Genomic DNA, 17,774 nt, shown 5'->3' with positions numbered 1-17,774 from the left:
GATGAACCCACAGTGGTGCTGATTTCAAAATGTATTTAGGAATAATTAGCCTCAAACGTGTTTTCATTTCATTTCACCGAGACAGGTGTTTGTTTTCGTACTGTACATTTTGACAATAAATTGCAGTGTTTCCCCAGAGAGTAGCAGTGTGCCAAATCCACCTTGTGTGCTTTCTAGACGTGTTTTCCACTGTGGTGAAGGACCGACCACCTAGAGGTCCCTGATACATCCATGTATTCTGATGACTGTTTGGGCTAAACGGCATTCCAAGATGGGGATAGTTACGCAGTATCCTCCTAGGTCCGTATTTGATTTCCCACCATGCTGGTCTTGTGATCTTTTTCTTTTCTTTTTTTTATTGTCTTCCTTGGTGCCGTTTTTTTTTTTTGGCACATGCCATGTTCATGTCCACTTTATCAATCATTTTTATTGATTTTATTTTTCTTGTTTGTCCAACATTAGTATGTTAATGTATTTCCTACACGATCTTTAAAATACAATAAAAACTATTGCTGAAAATGTCCTAAATGTGCATGGTTCAAAGCCCCTTTTACCTCTGCTAGTGGAAGCGATCTAAGGATGTTCGTGTCAGCTGGTCTGTCCATGACACAGTGGCTCAGGGGTAGAGTGGCTGCTTGGCTACCGGAAGGTTCCAAGTTCGATCCCGGGGCTGCCCCAGAGTTGGTATGGACAAAGAAAGGCGCTATCTAAAAAAAATGCACCATTCACTTAAACTAGAAACGTGCACTTTCTCAGCGCTTATCTGGTAGGGCTGCACAATACATCAAAAAATTCAACTTCTACTTGTGCAATATATATCCTACCCTATATTAAAATTGCAGAGGGTGGGTCAACTGTGGGCGGCACAAAAATAACATCCGGGGCTGCACAGCACACCGTTGATCCCATCCGCACCAATCTCTTGGCACAAACACTGTTCAGGTGACCGCCATAAGAATAGCCACAACGGGCCCCTGAGTGCCAGGCAGACAGACATACCATGGCTCCAATCCACACCAAAGTTGGCTGGCCCAGATACTGTTTAGGGATTTGTCATGGGAATGGTCACACCAGGGGCCACAAGTGCACCGTTGCTCCAATCTGTACCAAACTCTGCAGCAGTGGTGGGCAATGTAGCCTACTCAACTCGAGGACTTTGTCAATTATTAACTACCACCCTGGACACAATATCCACTGTGGGCTGCATAACTGAAGTGGCGGAAGTGCTGCTGTTAAGGGAAGTTAGTCACACAGTGCAGGTCTGTTTACATCCGCCAGCGAAACAAACCTAAATAGATTGTAGCTCTTAACTCGCTCTTAATAGGTGTCCTTTGTCAGAATGTTTTTGTTTGGATATTGTTTATTATGAGCATCCGAAGGGTCGAGAGGAGTAGAACATTTTTTTTCCGCCAGTGGGGATTCCGGGGAATAGCCTACACCACACTGGAAAAAAAACAATAACATCCGTGAAAATTCTCCCCGGCGGAAGTAGCACCGTTCTATGCTGTCTCAGCCTCACAGATTTTCTCTTTGCAGATGAGTAAGCCTGGCTACGCGAGGCTACTCAACTACAAGCGAAAGTAAGTATTCCAAAGTGCAAATTACCATGTACAAAATATATCAATAATATATACAGTACAGATTAATCTAAAAAAAAAAAAGACTTTCATATTTTCTAGATTCATTGTGCATGCAGTGAAAATGTTATGGCATACAGCTCATGAAAATCAAACATATCTCAAAATATTAGCCAACTGGCCTGACCTGAACCCCACAGGGAATCTGTGTTGTGTTGTCAAGAGGAAGATGGGACCAGAGGAAGATAAGACACCAGACTCAACTACACGGATGAGTTTAACCTCTTATCAAAGCAAACCTGCAGGGGCTTCCATAACACCTCAGCTGCACCACAGCCACGCCCCATTGATAACATTTGTTCAAAAGTATTCCAGACCAAATTCTGAGTGCATAAATTAACTTAACGATTCAGAAGCTAACCCTAACCCCAAAAAGAAATTAAGTGGAGTGAAGGGGCTGCCATAGAGTTAGTGGAGGAGAACTCCACTAACGCTATGGACCAGAGCTACCCATAAGTCTGACAATGTCGAGTCGACGTCCGACTACGTGGCTACGCGTGCGGTTATGGATACAGTTTGTAATGAGCTGAAACTAAAATACTCAAGTAAAGTACAGATACTCAACAAATGTAGTTAACAACAGCAGTACTCAAGTAAATATACTTTGCTGCTGTCCACTACTGCTGTTTAGGGGTCTACCGCGTGCCATTGCTCCAATCCGGCCCAAACTTGGCACAAACACTGTCCTGTGGCCTGCCATGTAATGAGAAATATAGTAACAGTGACTAGGGGCCACTTGTGGCCCAAATAAAGGCCATTGCTCCAATTCGCACCAAACTTGACACAAACACTGTTTAGGGGTCTGGCATCACAGATTTTTCTGGCATGACTTAACAACCAACTAGGCTGCAGTTCTAAACTGGAAACCCTATTCCACAACATAAACATCAAAACGGCTGTCACTTTCATTTCAGACAAGCTTGATGTGGCAAATTGTCTTAACATCTACTTTACCACCAGCCACAAACTGTCCAGTCCATCTCTAGTATGGCAAAGAGCATGTCAATAAATACTACAGAAATCTAGGAGTATGCAAAGATGTTTTTAAACTCGCCACAGTGACAACTGGCGAGGTGTTTAAAAAATGTAGCACCGGGTGCTCAATTTTAAATCTATCGGTCTTGATAGTGCAGCAGTGAGCTGGATGCAATCCTTCCTAGTGGGGAGAGAACAGGTGATGGAGGTGAATGGAACCCTGTCCCCCCCCCTCCTAGTAAGCTGTGGTGTTCCTCAAGGAAACATACTAGGGCCTCTATTGTTCCTAATGTAAACGACATGGCATCTGCTTGTGACTGCAACCTGTTCCTGTTCGCAGATGACTTGGTACTCAAAACTGTCCCTTTTCCTATGGAAACTTCTAATAAAGTCTTCAATCAATCAATCAATCAATCAATCAATGAGAATAGTCACACCACAGGGGCCTATAGGGAACCTATCAGGGGCCCGGACCCTGTCTGATTTTGTGTAGAGAGAAACAAGCAGGATAGATGTGCTCCCCCACTTCTAAAAGTAGCATTGACTACACCTCTGGTTGACACTGACTCGACTGTGCACTAAACCAGGGATTTTCAACGTTTTTCAGGTGAAGGACCATTTAACTGAGAGAGAAGCAGCAAGGACCCCAGTACATATTGCATAAAATGATATTCTGTGTTTTGATTGATTGATTGATTGAAGAATTTATTAGAAGTTTGCAATAGAAAAAAGTACAGTTTCATGACAGTACAAATCACTGGTACAAGGTCAACTAAAAGGAGATCCTAGAAAGCCGAGGCTTATTTCCACAGGAACCACACTTTAAGTATCTCATATAACATTGAAAGACAGACGGATAGAACATAGTACTTTATCTAGGATAATATCAGTTTCAAAAGCATAACATCAAATACAAAAGGCAGAATACGTGTGTTACACATTGAACAATGTTTTGTCAAGTCTCCAGGTTTTCTTCAGAATATGTATGAGACTGATTTACTATGACACTATGCACTATGGCATATGCAGGCATAGGAGTCCACTGGTTCTAGCGGTTCTCAAATGTGTAAATATATAGGCCTACATATTACTCTGGTTTTGTTGGCTGCCACGTTTCGTTTAAAAGATCAAGAGAGATTACTGCTATATTTTACAGCCATTTTGGCTGATGGTATGATTATTATTCCAAAAATGTGGATTTCATTCTAAAAGGAGCTGGCTAAACAGATGTTGTACTGTTGTACATCCCATTCAGAAGGGCTAGTTCTTTATGTGTTTCTGGTAATATTATTGTCTACTCATTTTGTGTGTGTGTGTGTGTGTGTGTGTGTGTGTGTGTGTGTGTGTGTGTGTGTGTGTGAGAGAGAGAGAGAGAGAGAGAGAGAGAGAGAGAGAGAGAGAGAGAGAGAGAGAGAGAGAGAGAGAGAGAGAGAGAGAGAGAGAGAGAGAGAGATCGTCAATCTCACTCCGGAGCACAAGGTGGGGCTAATTCACCATTGATTATCTGGACGCCAATCGACGCCTACATCCTAACGGGAGGCGAAGTGTTTTTTTGCAGGTCTTTCAGTCCGATTGTATCAAAAAAGCAACTGGGTTAAGCACCATTGGTCCGACCAGTTTAACATTCACCAGGTTAGCATTCACCAGCGTCGGCTGGTTAGCGTTTCACCAGATTAGCATTCACCAGCGTCTGTAGGTTAGCATTTCACCAGGTTAGCATTCACCAGTGTTAGGATTAGGTTAGGATTAGTTTAGGTGTGTCTCCGTCCCCCCGACTTTCGTGAACTCCGCGCAGCCAATCATAAGCGTCCGCTGCCTTAACCCAGTTGCTTTTTTGATACACTCGGACTGAAAGACCTGCTAAAAACACTCTCCCACATTAACATCGCTAGCGGTGCGTGGAACTCTGTTAGCACTGCGTTCATCTCCTTCACTATCATCGTATCTAGGCCTATTTACTGTCATCACTACTACTGTGCACCCGTACCTGCGATACACTTGAAACCATTTCCTTTCTGGTGGGTAAGCTAACGTTTTGATTTAATTGTTTAAATTGAGCTGTGCTTTCTCCTCTAGAATATCCATGCTAAGAGCTAATCGTCTTGTTGTTGACTACACCATCGGTTCTCAAATTGCGGTCCGGGGACCCCCAGGGGTCCTTGAGGGATTTCCAGGGGGCCCCCCAGCTAAATGATAGTTTGGAACCAAATGGACCCTTATGGGTAGCCGCAAATTGCAACACTAGATTATTTTTTTAATGTGATGAATCTAGGGTTGCAATACCTCTCATTTCAATGCATGCAATGCAGGGATTCAATGCATCAAAGCGGGTTTTTTAAGATTGTATTAAACAACGTCACATTCACCAATATCGCTTGAATTATGCTGTTTCTATCTGCAACGTGTTTGTTTCAGAAAAAATCCACCATATACATGTTATACTTTCTGTCAAGAAATCCGAGCAAACATGTTTTTCTTTTCTCCAAGTATTGAACTTTGGAAGCGCTTGTCTTCAATAACATCGTGCTGCCTTCTACATTATTGTAACCTCGCCTACCAGGCTTTCTAACATTAGAACCAGCTGGTACACAGGACTGTTGAGTGACTTCCCACGAGCAAGTTGATGATGTCATAAATGTCATGTGTCATTTTTATGGCATGCATGTGCAAAAAACAAAACACAAACACATTTGAAATATTGATTTGATGCTCATAATTAACTGTAGGAAGTATTATGTTTATTTTTATTTGCACATGCATGCCATAAATTCCATAGGGATAGATCACAAATTACATTTATAACATCATCGACTTGCGACGGGCATTTCTCCTATTGAGTGAAAGATTAGCTATTTCTAGAAGAAATCAAATAATTAAGGTGTTTTTAATTTTACATTGTAGTTATAGAGGACAATTATAATGTATTAAGGCATATTTGTCATATTAGCCAGGGATAGAAATGCCATTAAATGGGGGTCCGTAGCTTAATAATGCATGTATCTGGGGGGTCCTTGACATGAAAAAGTTTGTGAACCACTGCACTACACTGTTTGTTAGTTTGTCTAGATACAACCTCGAAGAGAACCCTGGCAATTAAACAGAAAGAAACATTAGCAAAGTCATGTGGCAGTTATAGGCTTTATATCAGCCCTAATTTGCCTAAACCCTAAATAATAATAAAGTTATTTATATTTTTGACAAAAATGAAGTATTTTCAAAGGGTTGAAGCAGCCTCAAGTCGTTGATCTGACTCGTTTATATCCTGGCTTAAAGGTGTGTGACTCTTATGGGGCTCCTTTGAAATTAAAACGTTTGAGAACCACTAACTGAGCTAGAATAATCAAATAATTGTGTGTCTTGGTGGTGGGTTACACTTTTAATTATGCCGCGCTGTCAACAGGATACATCTTCCTGTCCACCCTGGCGTTTCCTTGCATCGATGGGACCTATCTCCCTAAACAAGAGAATGAGTTCGTCCATACTGTCCTTGAGGAGCTGGATGCGTACCAGAAAAAAGGGAACCGCAAAAGGTAAGACTATTCGACTGTTCTCAAGTTTATTTTTTGTGAGCATGTGTTACCTGTTCCATACGTTTAATGTTGTTAATACTTGTCACAATGTTCTCTGTTCAGTGTGCTACTGTTCCCCCCTCTTTCGAGCCGACTTCGGTTCTTGACCCACAAGACCACAGAGAACCACCCAGAACTTGTCACCTTCTCAGTTGGGGAAGGCTGGAGCCGCAGGGTGGTAGTCTGCTATTCTGAGCTCAGGTATACCTTTTTTTAAATGTATTTTTATCAAGATATTGACCTTTCTTTTTTTGCTTGTAATATGCCCTGTACCTCCTTTTCCTACTGTAACTGCCATTGATGACTGAATTTCCCCCACGGAATAAAAACTCTATCTATCTTGCTCTCTTACTCTAACTGCTGCTTTTAAAGAGAAAATGCATGCCATTTCATGCCCTGCTCATAATGGTGTAAATGCCACGGCACTGCAGTATGGTAGAGATGATGCATCACACCAACACATTGTAGATGTTCTTTGTTACATACAGTATCTTGTTAGAATGCAAATAGCTATAATTTGTGTCTTATATTGGCAAAAGGTGTATTTTTAGTAGGTGTATGTGTGATTCCCAAAACTTTATCACCAGCTTTACTACTTTTATGAAGCTGTCGGGGTTGGTGTCTTTTTATTTATTTTAAGGATACCACAGTATCATTCCATTTAATTTAATTTAACTTTATCCTGTAATAGGGGTGAGTTAGAAGAAGACAGTGACACAGAGGTGAACAACAGCCCGTATGAGGAGCCCTCATGGCCAAGAGGAAGAGGGGGAACGCAGAAAGCGACCAAGTCTACGTCACCGACCCCAAACCACATCCGCCGGGCACCTCGGAAGCCTGACCAGCCGCTCTATGTACCGAGGGCTTCCAGGGAGAGACAGGCCCTCCAAAGCCTGCCGCTTCCCCGAGAGAAGTTTTCCAGCATACCGGTAGACGATGGTTGTAACTGCAGCTGCTGTTGCAGCACCAGCGCTTCTTCTGACTCCTGTTCATGTTCGTGCTCCTCGTCTGACATTGCAGAGAGCACAACATCCACAAACATTTCCAACTGTGAGTCGCTCCCCAGCACGCCCAATAGCATAGCCAACTGTGTTGACGACGGCTCCAGCAACAGCTCACTGCCCTGTCCTCACGATGAGCAGCAGAACATGTGCATGAAGCAAGAAGAGGTCTGGGACATGTCCAACATGCCTCTATCATATTTTGTTGCTATGACTCTGGAGGACGATGAGAAGGAGTACATGGGTGGTTTGTCATGCAGCCCTAAAACAACGGACACAAATAGACAAGGCGGTGTGTCATGCAGCCCTAACACTAACACAACGGACGCAAACAGACAGGGTGGTGTGTCATGCTGCCCTAACACAACAGACGCAAACAGACAGGGTGGTGTGTCATGCTGCCCTAACCCAACAGACGCAAACACAGAGGTCACCTTTTCCACTTTTCAAGAGGTACAGTACATAGGCCCTACTAAGAACCGCTGTTGACTTAATTGTCTTATAAAACTATTTTAAATGACAATTCTGGACTAGTCAGTCATTTTATTACGTTAATCTGATTGGTACGTTTTTTTTTTTTTTTTTTTCATCTCGAGTCCTCTGCAACTCCGACCGAGAGCGGTGGGATTTTACGCTAAATCGCTTATTTGTATTACTCGACCATTCCTTTTTCTTGTTTGAATCTGTCCTTCATAATGGCAAAGACTTCTCCACAGAGTGTTGTCAACAATGGGCTGCTGAATTCTCCTTTAAGCACAGCAGAAAGTTATTAAAACAAACCTGATGAAGCACTCTTCAGAAATGCAAATGCATCTTTGTGTAAAATTATGAATAAAGATCTGTCTTTAGTAATTATGGTAAATCCATCATGCATATTCTTTCCTATGGGAATCCTGGCAAGGTTTACTCCTTATGTGGAAGAAAAATAAAAAGGGTGTTCTTTATGTCCTTTCAGATTATACCATACCTGAAAAATGTGGACGTCTGCTTTGAGCATGCCCATAACGACTACTCCTGTTTTGAGAACGTGCGGATCAACCTGGAAGACTTTGGCCATGTGATTGAAATCTATGACTTTCCGGTTTCTTTCACAACCGATGACCTGCTGGATGCCTTTGCAGAATACAGGTCAGAGAGAGTAGAACAAATCTCATCTGAGCTCTTTCACAGTACACCACATTTACCCGTTAAAATGTCTGCTGTCAAAAATAACTGTTTTTATTTTATCTAATAATAAATTAATTTCTGTCTCCCTCAGTGATGGTGGGTTTAAAATCAAGTGGGTAGACAACACGCATGCCTTGGGTGTTTTCTCCAGCAGATCTGCAGGTATCGTCTCTATTCATAGTGAATATTGCCAATTCATTGCTCAGTTAAAATAACTATCTAAAGTATATCCTTTGTTGTTTGTTTTGTATGCAGCAATCGATGCCCTCTCTATCAGCCATCCTCTCCTGAAGACACGTACACTGTCTAAAGGGAGCAAAAAAGCTAAAGGCAAAGCCATCAGTCGAGCCGGTAAGGGTAACAGCGAGATTACAAGTCTCATTGAGTTAAAGGGCCGTCAAATATCGCTCATAATATATGTGCTTTAAAAAAGGTTTTAGAACCCCTGTACTAGTGTTATTTGAAAATATTTGTCGCTCTCTTGCCTGTTAAGAGTTTATCCAGCCAGTGAAGGAGCGTCCTCGGACAGACACTACTGTCGCCAGGCGGATGGTGACCAGAGCTCTGGGGCTGCAGAGAGGAGGACGAACCAGACGATTCTAAAGAGGAGCACTGTTGCTTAACGCAGGTAATGGGGGTATCCATAAAGCCAGGCCCAGCATGAAATTCACGCGTGATTCCGCAACCCACCAGGGTTCAGTTAGGTTCTTGTAAAGGAGCGCTTGTTTTCGGTGGAGATGACGGAGGTGCGCCATCTCAGGCGACCATGAGCCACGTGTGACATAGCCGAGCAAGCGTCAGCGAGCGAGTTGCCGAGACGAGCGCAGCGACGGTCGCATGAGCCGACTCGGCGCCGTTACAGAGTGATGCGCCGTTATGGACAGAATAGTAAATCTACACCCCTCCCCCCGACTTTCGCCACCTCCACGTGGTCCAAGTTGATACAACGGAGCGCTTCCTACCTCCGGTTCAGCCAATCAGAAGCTTCCGCAGAGCCTGGTGGGTATTAGATACACGCGAAATTCACACAGCATATCTGTCAGTCAGGATGGCTGCAGATGCCATTCTTTTGATTGTTGGCCACACAACAAACTTTGTTGTTCAGACTACTACAGACTGTAAGTCGAATGAAGTCAGGAAATCAGGTGTGAAAGGGTTGCTGAATGCATCGCTCTCCTCACAGTCTGCTTCCTGGTAGTCTAAATAGTGAATTAAAGGTGCAGTAAGTGATTTGGTTGGTTAAAATAAGCATTAAATTGCTGTATATTCTGATTGTAATCATTGGTAAAGAGTGTTCTGTAACAGGCCCGTAAACAGAATAGTTTGTGTCTTTGGGATATCAGTTTTATCCAATTGGGAGAGAGAACTCATACAGGATACATAATACATAAGTGCAATTGGAAGTGATGTACACAAAGAAATGAGCAGACAAAAGTGTAAGTGCAATAATAAAATCTAAGCTGATAAATGTGTTCTCTCTCCACTCTCCAGTCTCCTGATTGGATGAAATTGGTAATGATTACTATCTAAATATAGAGCTTTAACCCTTTCACAAAAACGGTTTGTTATAACCAAATAAATCACTTTCTTGCATAAGCTATTTACTATATCATTAGATTTGTTTCTTTTACAAGTTATATACAAAACATCCATTTCAGTACAACATATTAGCCTTTTCATCATAGACATTGAGGTCTGCTTCCATTCTTTTATTACAGAAAACGTTTATGCTTTTCTCACATTCAACAACAATGCACACACATCGGAAACAATCACTCAGCTAAATCTCAGCTATTGAAGAGTACCCTTGTAAAATGAAGAGCCTCTCTAGTGACTACATCACAAAAAACAATGCAAAGGAATTTTCACAAAACATTGTGGCTTTTACAATACATCCAAGAAATCACATGAAAGTCCCTGACAGTAATAATTTAACAAACGTACAAAACAAAAATAAAAAAAAAGCTGAGGGGGATGCGCTATGAAGATAAATCTACCGTATAAACACACAATACATTTTACTTTCAAATCTATTCTCAATGATATACTTATTCACCCTGGGGGGTGTTTTCAATCATCACAGCTTAAAGAGATAAGTCTGTTTTTGTTGTGTAGTATGGGGTTTAGTATGGTGAATAGTGAGCATAGCCTAACTTACTTTAATTCCTGGATGTCTATGGGATGAAGTAGCAGCAGCTCTCAAAAGCAGAGAGAACCTCGCATTAAGATGCATTGCTGGTCTAACAAAACTACAAATGATAAAGAATGTATCTATTAGCAAAGTAATGAGATTAGCAAAGGTCACAGGGGATAATATATACTGTATATATACACAGTATATAATACATTTAAAAAGTCATGCCAAAATGATAAGTTATCTACACTATGCTAAGTACATGGCATTAAATCATCAGCTTCGGAGAAGTCTAAAGCTGCAGCATGAGCCCACAGAAATCCAGGGATTGAGCTAAAAATAAGCTACTCTCACTGTTCTACATACAGTAACTTCAAAATACACGTGTGTGTGTGTGTGTGTGTGTGTGTGTGTGTGTGTGTGTGTGTGTGTGTGTGTGTGTGTGTGTGTGTGTGTGTGTGTGTGTGTGTGTGTGTGTGTGTGTGTGTGTGTGTGTGTGTGTGTGTGTGTGTGTGTGTGTGTGTGTGTGTGTGTGTGTGTGTGTGTAAATAGGAAAAATACTTTATATGGTTTCTCCAAAACCAAACTATCCCTTTGAAACCCTTAAATATCCTATTACATAGGTGCATATTGTGTGAAGGATATGTTGCTCATTCAAGATTGCTTTAAGACTGGGAAGAAACGCTACAAGATTCTGAGAACCAGATTTAGCACCAGACTAGATATGGTTCATGCCTTCATATCATATCAGGCTGAAATATCCCATATCATAGTCAAAGGATGTCAGAAGCTTTCTTAAAGCATGAATATTTAAATGGAATGGCAACTATGTTGCTTAACTCAAAAACTTCAAAAAATCTTTTGCGTGCCCAACCTGACACATTTGTAATTAAGAACAAGGGCAAAGTTAACAGTACATTTAATAGGATTTACCCAGGGTCTGAAATTAATATCAGCCAAGCAAAACATTCTGGTAGACTTTTGGCATGTAGATTTTGGATGCCACACGACACTTTAATCCAGGGGTGACCATACTTTTTTTTTACTTCAGAGCTACTTTTAAAAGGACCAGCTCAACATGATCTCCCCAACCAAAAATGTTTTACCTGAGGGGGCTTTGGACTAGCGGCACTGGCGTTACTTATAAGACAAACACCCTAAATCCTAACACACTTGGAATGGGAAATAATGGGAGAAAAAGTCTTCATCCCATTCTGTATGGAAGTGGTAGGTTTTTGGGTTCTTTGTAATGCTTCTGATTCAAATGCTACTGAAAACAAATCATTGCATTGGGGGGGTTTGCTTACTTTAGAAGCCGCGAGGGGAGCTGACAGGCCCTTCTTGATGTCAATCAATCAAATAACCTAAATTCAAGTGACGGGTGCCAAAAAGAGGGGTTTTGTGATTTTTGTTTATAAATATTTCGTCTATATTTAAATAAAAAATAGGCGCATATCATGTGGTCTACCTGCACAGCCTTTGTGATCTACTGGTAGATAATGATTTACCTTTTGGGCACCCCTGCTTTAATCCTTCCAAGTTGGCCATACCACCCATAACCATATTTTGCATTTTAAAATAAAATGCCAGACGCCAGAGGATGACCGGTGACTTTTGTTGTTTTTTTGCCACAAAATATCAGCTTTGATGGTTCAGCACTGTCAGCCATGGCTCATAGTACGGTTGACTTGAATGCATTGGCTGTTAAAGAAATATATTTTGTCTGGAATTCTTTTTCATTACCAAACATTTGGCTGGTGAGCAAATGTTTTTTACATTCAGACCCTGGTTATATAATATTGCAGTTATTTTGTATCGTCACTGTCAGATATAATTAATAGCAACAGCAAGCAAAGCAATTCATTCTTCCATTGTCCATTGTAAAAGTTGAGCTGAGGCACCAATCCAGCAATGAGGAGTACAGCCTCCACTAGTGGTTGTCAAGTGTTCATTTGGTGTGGCTGCTTCGTCAAGGTCCTCCCACCTGTTGCTGTGTTTAATGTCCAACTGCCAACACTGTCCTGGGCCTGCCTACCTGTGTGACAGCTGGTTGGTCAACAACCCAGGGAATGATTCCTCTGTCTCTGAACTTAGTGAGCCACCTGAGGGAGGCAGAGAGGTCCAAATGTGAATGCAAATATGAACTTTTATTAACCAAAAACTTAAACAAAAACAAAAAACAAACACATTTAGATAAAAGCAGTTATTAAGTAGAGATTAAAACACTTTTGCGCTGTCACAACATTCTAAATTTAGGTTTTTTTCTACTGATTGAAAATGAAGATTCTGGCCGTCCGGGCACTTATGGGCTCTAATGTAGCCTGACAGTGCATTGTGGATTCAAGTCCCGTTCCAGACGATGTTTACTGCATGTCTCTCCCCATCTCTCTCTCTCTCTCTCCCTGTTTCCTGTCCATCCATACTGTACACTTTCAAATATAGGCATATATAGTAGTATCTAATCGGATTCATTCTGATTTCTTCTAGGCAGAACAACAAGCCAATACTACAGAGATGGGATCTACAGGAGCTGTCCAGGGTTTAATGGAGGCTTCATTCAGCTGATGCTGAGCTTGTTTTTGGTTGAATTGAAAGAGTTTATTAAGAACAGTTTGTGTGCAGAAGTCAAAGTCAAATGCAGTTGTGAATGCAGAACTCGTTAGAAAGAGGGTGTTTGTATTTTAGTTCTCGTTCCACCTGGTCTATTTGAAACACACTTTAAATATACCATGTTAAGATTTTGTTTGGATTTAATGAAGCTCTTAAAAAGGGAAAGCTATATATATTTGATATACTTCAGGGGTCTTCAACGTTGTTCAGTTTAATGACGGCCTAGCTGAGAGAGATGAAGCAGGGACGGATTAAATGTTTTCATAGACAAGTTTAGTTCGAGTTTGTAAATGTTTGATTTACACTTTTCTATTATGTTGGATTCATGTTTATGTGACATTGAACCACTTTAACCCTCAATACTTGGTAAACTGCTATTTCTTCCCTCTATGCCAAACCACTTTGGGAACAGCAGACGAAAATCTGTTCCCCTCAGAGGGATAGGGATGATAGGGTTCAAGTTGTTAATGTAAAAAAGTTTCTATCCCACAAAGATTTGGCGGTCCTTCTTGTAGTAACTCAGAGGACCCCCTAGGGCTCCCCAGTACTTTGTATAATTTAAAGTATCCTATAATGGATGTACCATTTATGTTGAAAGAGTTCATTGTTTTGTTGTTTTTTCTTCATTCAGTATTTAATTTTAAAGAACGTTTTTTATTTTATTTTACAGAATGCCAAGAATTTCTTATTTATTATGTGTGAGTGTCTAAAAAATACATTTTATACTGATTGTTTCTTTTGTTTTGTTTTTCTATTTGAAAGGGAATTCCTCATTTGCCCTATAGAGGGTGCTACAGGTCTAGGTCTTGACTAGTATTGCAACAGTAATACTTGGTATGACATTCCTCATCAGTCAAGAAGAGCATTTACAGTTTAACTTGGTGATTTTTTTTAATCCTGTGTGAACTTTATATTTAAATTTGTAAATATTTTTTGCCTTGGAAGAAATCTGATTTTACACATGCATAATGCAACCCTGCATTCTTAAAGTTATAACCATATTAGTCGAGGACCCACATGGCCAAAAGCTCAAAGAAAAGAGGGGTACCTGTGATTTTCTGCCGTACTTTTTATTTCAGTTTTATCTATTAGGTTGGTCATTAAGATCCACAGAATGAGAGGCCTGCTCTGCCGGAAACATCGCGAAAAAAAGTTATGGCCATTTGTATATTCACTGTCCCATTGACTCCACTAGAAATATTAAAAAAAGAAAAAAAGTCTGCTTTAATTAGCATGTGAGGGGTCAAATTAGGGATTCTTCATGATTCTGAATCCATTGCAAGCATTTGTTTTGCATGAAAAACATTCCTTGGGCAAGATATCAACCCCCCAAAACAGTCAAAAGTGATGAGTCATCACTTTTTTTCCACTTTTCACAGTTTTGGGCTGCCGAAAAGTAACCCAAGCAATGTTTTTTATGCAAAACAAATGCTTGCAATGGATTCAGAATCATGAAGAACCCCTAATTTGACCCCTCACATGCTAATTAAAGCAGATGTTTTTTATTTTCTTAATATTTCTAGTGGAGTCAATGGGACAGTGAATATACAAATGGCCATAACTTTTTTTCGCGATGTTTCCGGCAGAGCAGGCCTCTCATTCTGTGGACCTTAATGATCAAACTAATAGATAAAACAGAAATAAAAAGTACGGCAGAAAATCACAGGTCCCCTCCCATTTTGAGGACTGGGTCCCCGACTATATACAGTATATTGGGGTGCATGATATCAGAGTTGGACTCATTTAGGCTTTGAAGTACATACAGTATATGAGTATCTTATCTTAAGACATCCAAGGGTCTTTCTTACCTATATGACAGTTGTATGTCCATATCCGATGTCCATCATATCGGCTGCGGCACTTCATAACGTTGTTGCTGTAATCTGATTCTGCTACCTCATAGTTTGGATTAATTACAACCTAGAAGAGCAGACAGTAGGTCTTGGTCATAAAAATAAAGTATACACCATTAAGTGTTCTTAATACAATACAAGTTAACTAAGTACATTTACAGGTATACGTACTACTGTACGTGAATATTTCCAATTTCCAATACTTCTACTCCATTACATCTCTGATTGAAATATTGTACTTTTACTCCACTACATTTATTTGAAAACTTTAGTTACTTTGCAGATATACATTTTAATATCGCAAAACATACATTAACCACTTTAGCCCTATTTATACCTAGCTTGTAGATCGTCTATTTTCAAACATTTTGTACTTTTACTTTTAAGTACATGTTGATGCCAAAATGTATATTGCAGTATATATACTTTTACTTAAGTAATAGATGTGAGTACCTTTTCCACCACTGTCTAAGGGTGCCCTCACACCAAAGTACCTATGAGAGTGGAATCCGCGTTCCGCCAATGCATTTCAATGAGAGTGAAGCGGTTTCATGCCAGCAGAGGATTTCTGCAAAAAACGCTCCCTTATTGAAATGCATTGGCGGAACGCGGATTCCACTCTCATAGGTATTTTGGTGTGAGGGCACCCTTAAGAGCGAACAACAAAAGCAGAGGCAGGTAGGTACCTGGAATATGTAGTCCCCAGGTGTGACATCTGTGACGTCGATCCACTGACAGTCTATGTCATGTCTGTAAGTGTCCCAGCATCCAACCGTGATGCCCTGTGCCCCAAAGTTGGCACATTCGTACCTCTTCTGAATACCTGTCAGCAGACACAACGTATCATCAATATCAACAATGTGTCATCAAACCGTTTAATCAAATCTAACTTTAGTTTATCCAACCTACTGTATGTTTTTACAAGGACAGACATTGTCATACATTTCCAATAACTATTTAGCTGTATTATGGGTTATTCTAATCTAGTTCCAATTCAGTATTTAGTAAAGAACCAGATTATATGAATAGATTAACAATGTTTGTATTTACCCTCATCACATGCCGTGTCTTCCAAACAGAAGCTGGCTTTGTGTCCCTCTGCCACTTTGGTGCCATTCAGACTCATCAAGTCGTAGTGGGTGAACACCTCCATACTGTGGTAATGCCTGAATATGGCAGACAGAAAGAATAATACAAATTATATTAAAATATCAACACAGCATTGTGAGCCTTACTGCTGCAGTTATATTTTGTCTTGTCAGATATACCATAACCATTAATCTTATTGATATTAATGATATGGTTGTAAAGTATTCAGTGAGACAACAATATTTTCACCCTGAACATTTTGAAGGTAGTTGATCAATACACAAATTCAAACAAAATATACCCCAGTTTTGGTTATGGCTGGGGTGGGGCTACTGATGCAGACCAGATTTTGACCACAAGGGGGAAGTATAAACCATGGATGGCATACAAAACATGCCAACAAGCAATGTGGTTGAATGTTTACAGCAACAACAAAACAATAGTTTAATATGGATTATCTTTTAGGGAAAGCTGAGGTGTCTTATGGCATGCTAAACCACAGTTTAACAGCATGGACTAGTACTGTCCAATATTTCACTATTAAGTTACATGTGTAGTTTGGGAACAAATGTGCACAATTGACAATGAAGTCTTCAGTGCCAAAGCTACACTACTGTACCAGATAATTATGGTGTATGTCTCCTTTGAGCTTTGACCCAATGGAAATGGTGCTTAAATACATCACTGATACTGTAAATCAGTGGAGAAGTCTAGTTTATTGTAGTGGGTATAATGCTGGCATGTCAAACTGTCAGTCCGCGAAGGGGTCCAATTTGGCCCGTGGGATGATTTTGGGAAGAGTGTTCAGCCACACTGTAAAAATGCTATGCCGTATAATGGAGGTTTTGAATCGTGGTCTAACCTGTGGCATTCGTGCCAGATCCAGGAGTGGTGTGCTGCCCGTGGCCTGAAGTCTGACAGACCGTTGTTGTGGATCTGCGAGGAAAAGCGCAGCAGTCGTCGGTAGGAGGTAGAATCAGCCTTGGCAGCGGTGGTGGACAGGCAGTCCTCCTCGTGAGCACACTGCAGGGCGTACATAGGCCTGTCCTCCAGGTAAGTAGTCTGCTCCACCACCTGCGCATTCAGAACCAGGTCTGGAGCAGCTGGTAGGGAAGAGAGTGAGTCTGTAACTAACATGCCGGCAAAATACTCAATGTTAGTTTAACGCTGAGAGGACCTATGTTGCTGTTAGTTGAATTACAACTCTGAGAGATCTCAAAATAGTCCAACGCATCTACCCTGGGGACATAGTTATTCATTGCGACCATAGGTCGCAGTTTACTGTCAGAACCGGCACAGCTTGTCCGTATGTATGTATACGTGTAACGACTGACACTGTGGTTCCCCTGACACATCACTGTGACATCACAGGTGATGTCAGATACTCAGAGCAGAGATCTCCATAAACAGACGACATCATGGGCATAAAAGGGATTGTATCCCAGATGATGCCCTGTTAGGAGAACCACACTATGATCTCCATATATGGGCATAAAAGGGATTGTATCCCAGAAGATGCCCTGTTAGAGAGATCCTTGTGATGCCAGAGGAACAAATCCCTTTTATGCCCATATATGGAGATCCCTAATGTCCACATCACTGATCTCCATATATGGGCATAAAAGGGATTGTATCCCAGATGATGCCCTGTTATAGAGATCCCTGTAATGCCAGGGGGAACAAATCCCTTTTATGCCCTTATATGGAACAAAACACTTTCACCACCCATCTAGATGGCC

At 41.0% G+C, this 17,774-nt stretch overlaps 2 protein-coding genes across 2 annotated transcripts in view; one reads left to right on the top strand and one right to left on the bottom strand.

The window, feature by feature from the left end:
• Window positions 1-579: 579 nt before the first annotated feature.
• r3hcc1 (R3H domain and coiled-coil containing 1) lies at window positions 580-13,827 on the top strand (the record flags this gene model as incomplete). Its single annotated transcript, XM_080728197.1, has 10 exons — window positions 580-684; window positions 4,562-4,634; window positions 6,013-6,142; window positions 6,245-6,382; window positions 6,873-7,635; window positions 8,138-8,310; window positions 8,441-8,511; window positions 8,605-8,700; window positions 8,843-8,977; window positions 12,971-13,827. 9 exons carry the CDS (start codon window positions 580-582, stop codon window positions 8,950-8,952), a joined length of 1,659 nt encoding a protein of 552 aa, XP_080584323.1. The 3' UTR covers window positions 8,953-8,977; window positions 12,971-13,827.
• Window positions 12,468-17,774, bottom strand: part of loxl2a (lysyl oxidase-like 2a) — a gene marked incomplete at its 5' end in the record, with an annotated part of 39,595 nt that continues 34,288 nt past the window's right edge. Inside the window, 5 exons of the mRNA XM_080727516.1 lie at window positions 12,468-12,585; window positions 14,902-15,013; window positions 15,633-15,769; window positions 15,997-16,112; window positions 16,898-17,138. Of these exons, the coding sequence (XP_080583642.1) occupies window positions 12,515-12,585; window positions 14,902-15,013; window positions 15,633-15,769; window positions 15,997-16,112; window positions 16,898-17,138 (677 nt within the window). The 3' untranslated portion in view covers window positions 12,468-12,514. The remainder of the gene's footprint in view (window positions 12,586-14,901; window positions 15,014-15,632; window positions 15,770-15,996; window positions 16,113-16,897; window positions 17,139-17,774) is intronic.

Source organism: Nannobrachium achirus, assembly GCF_963921795.1.
Source record: "Nannobrachium achirus genome assembly, chromosome: 6".
Classification (NCBI taxonomy): domain Eukaryota; kingdom Metazoa; phylum Chordata; class Actinopteri; order Myctophiformes; family Myctophidae; genus Nannobrachium; species Nannobrachium achirus.
Note: the sequence above shows the minus strand (reverse complement) of the source record. Positions and strands in the feature narration are given on the sequence as shown.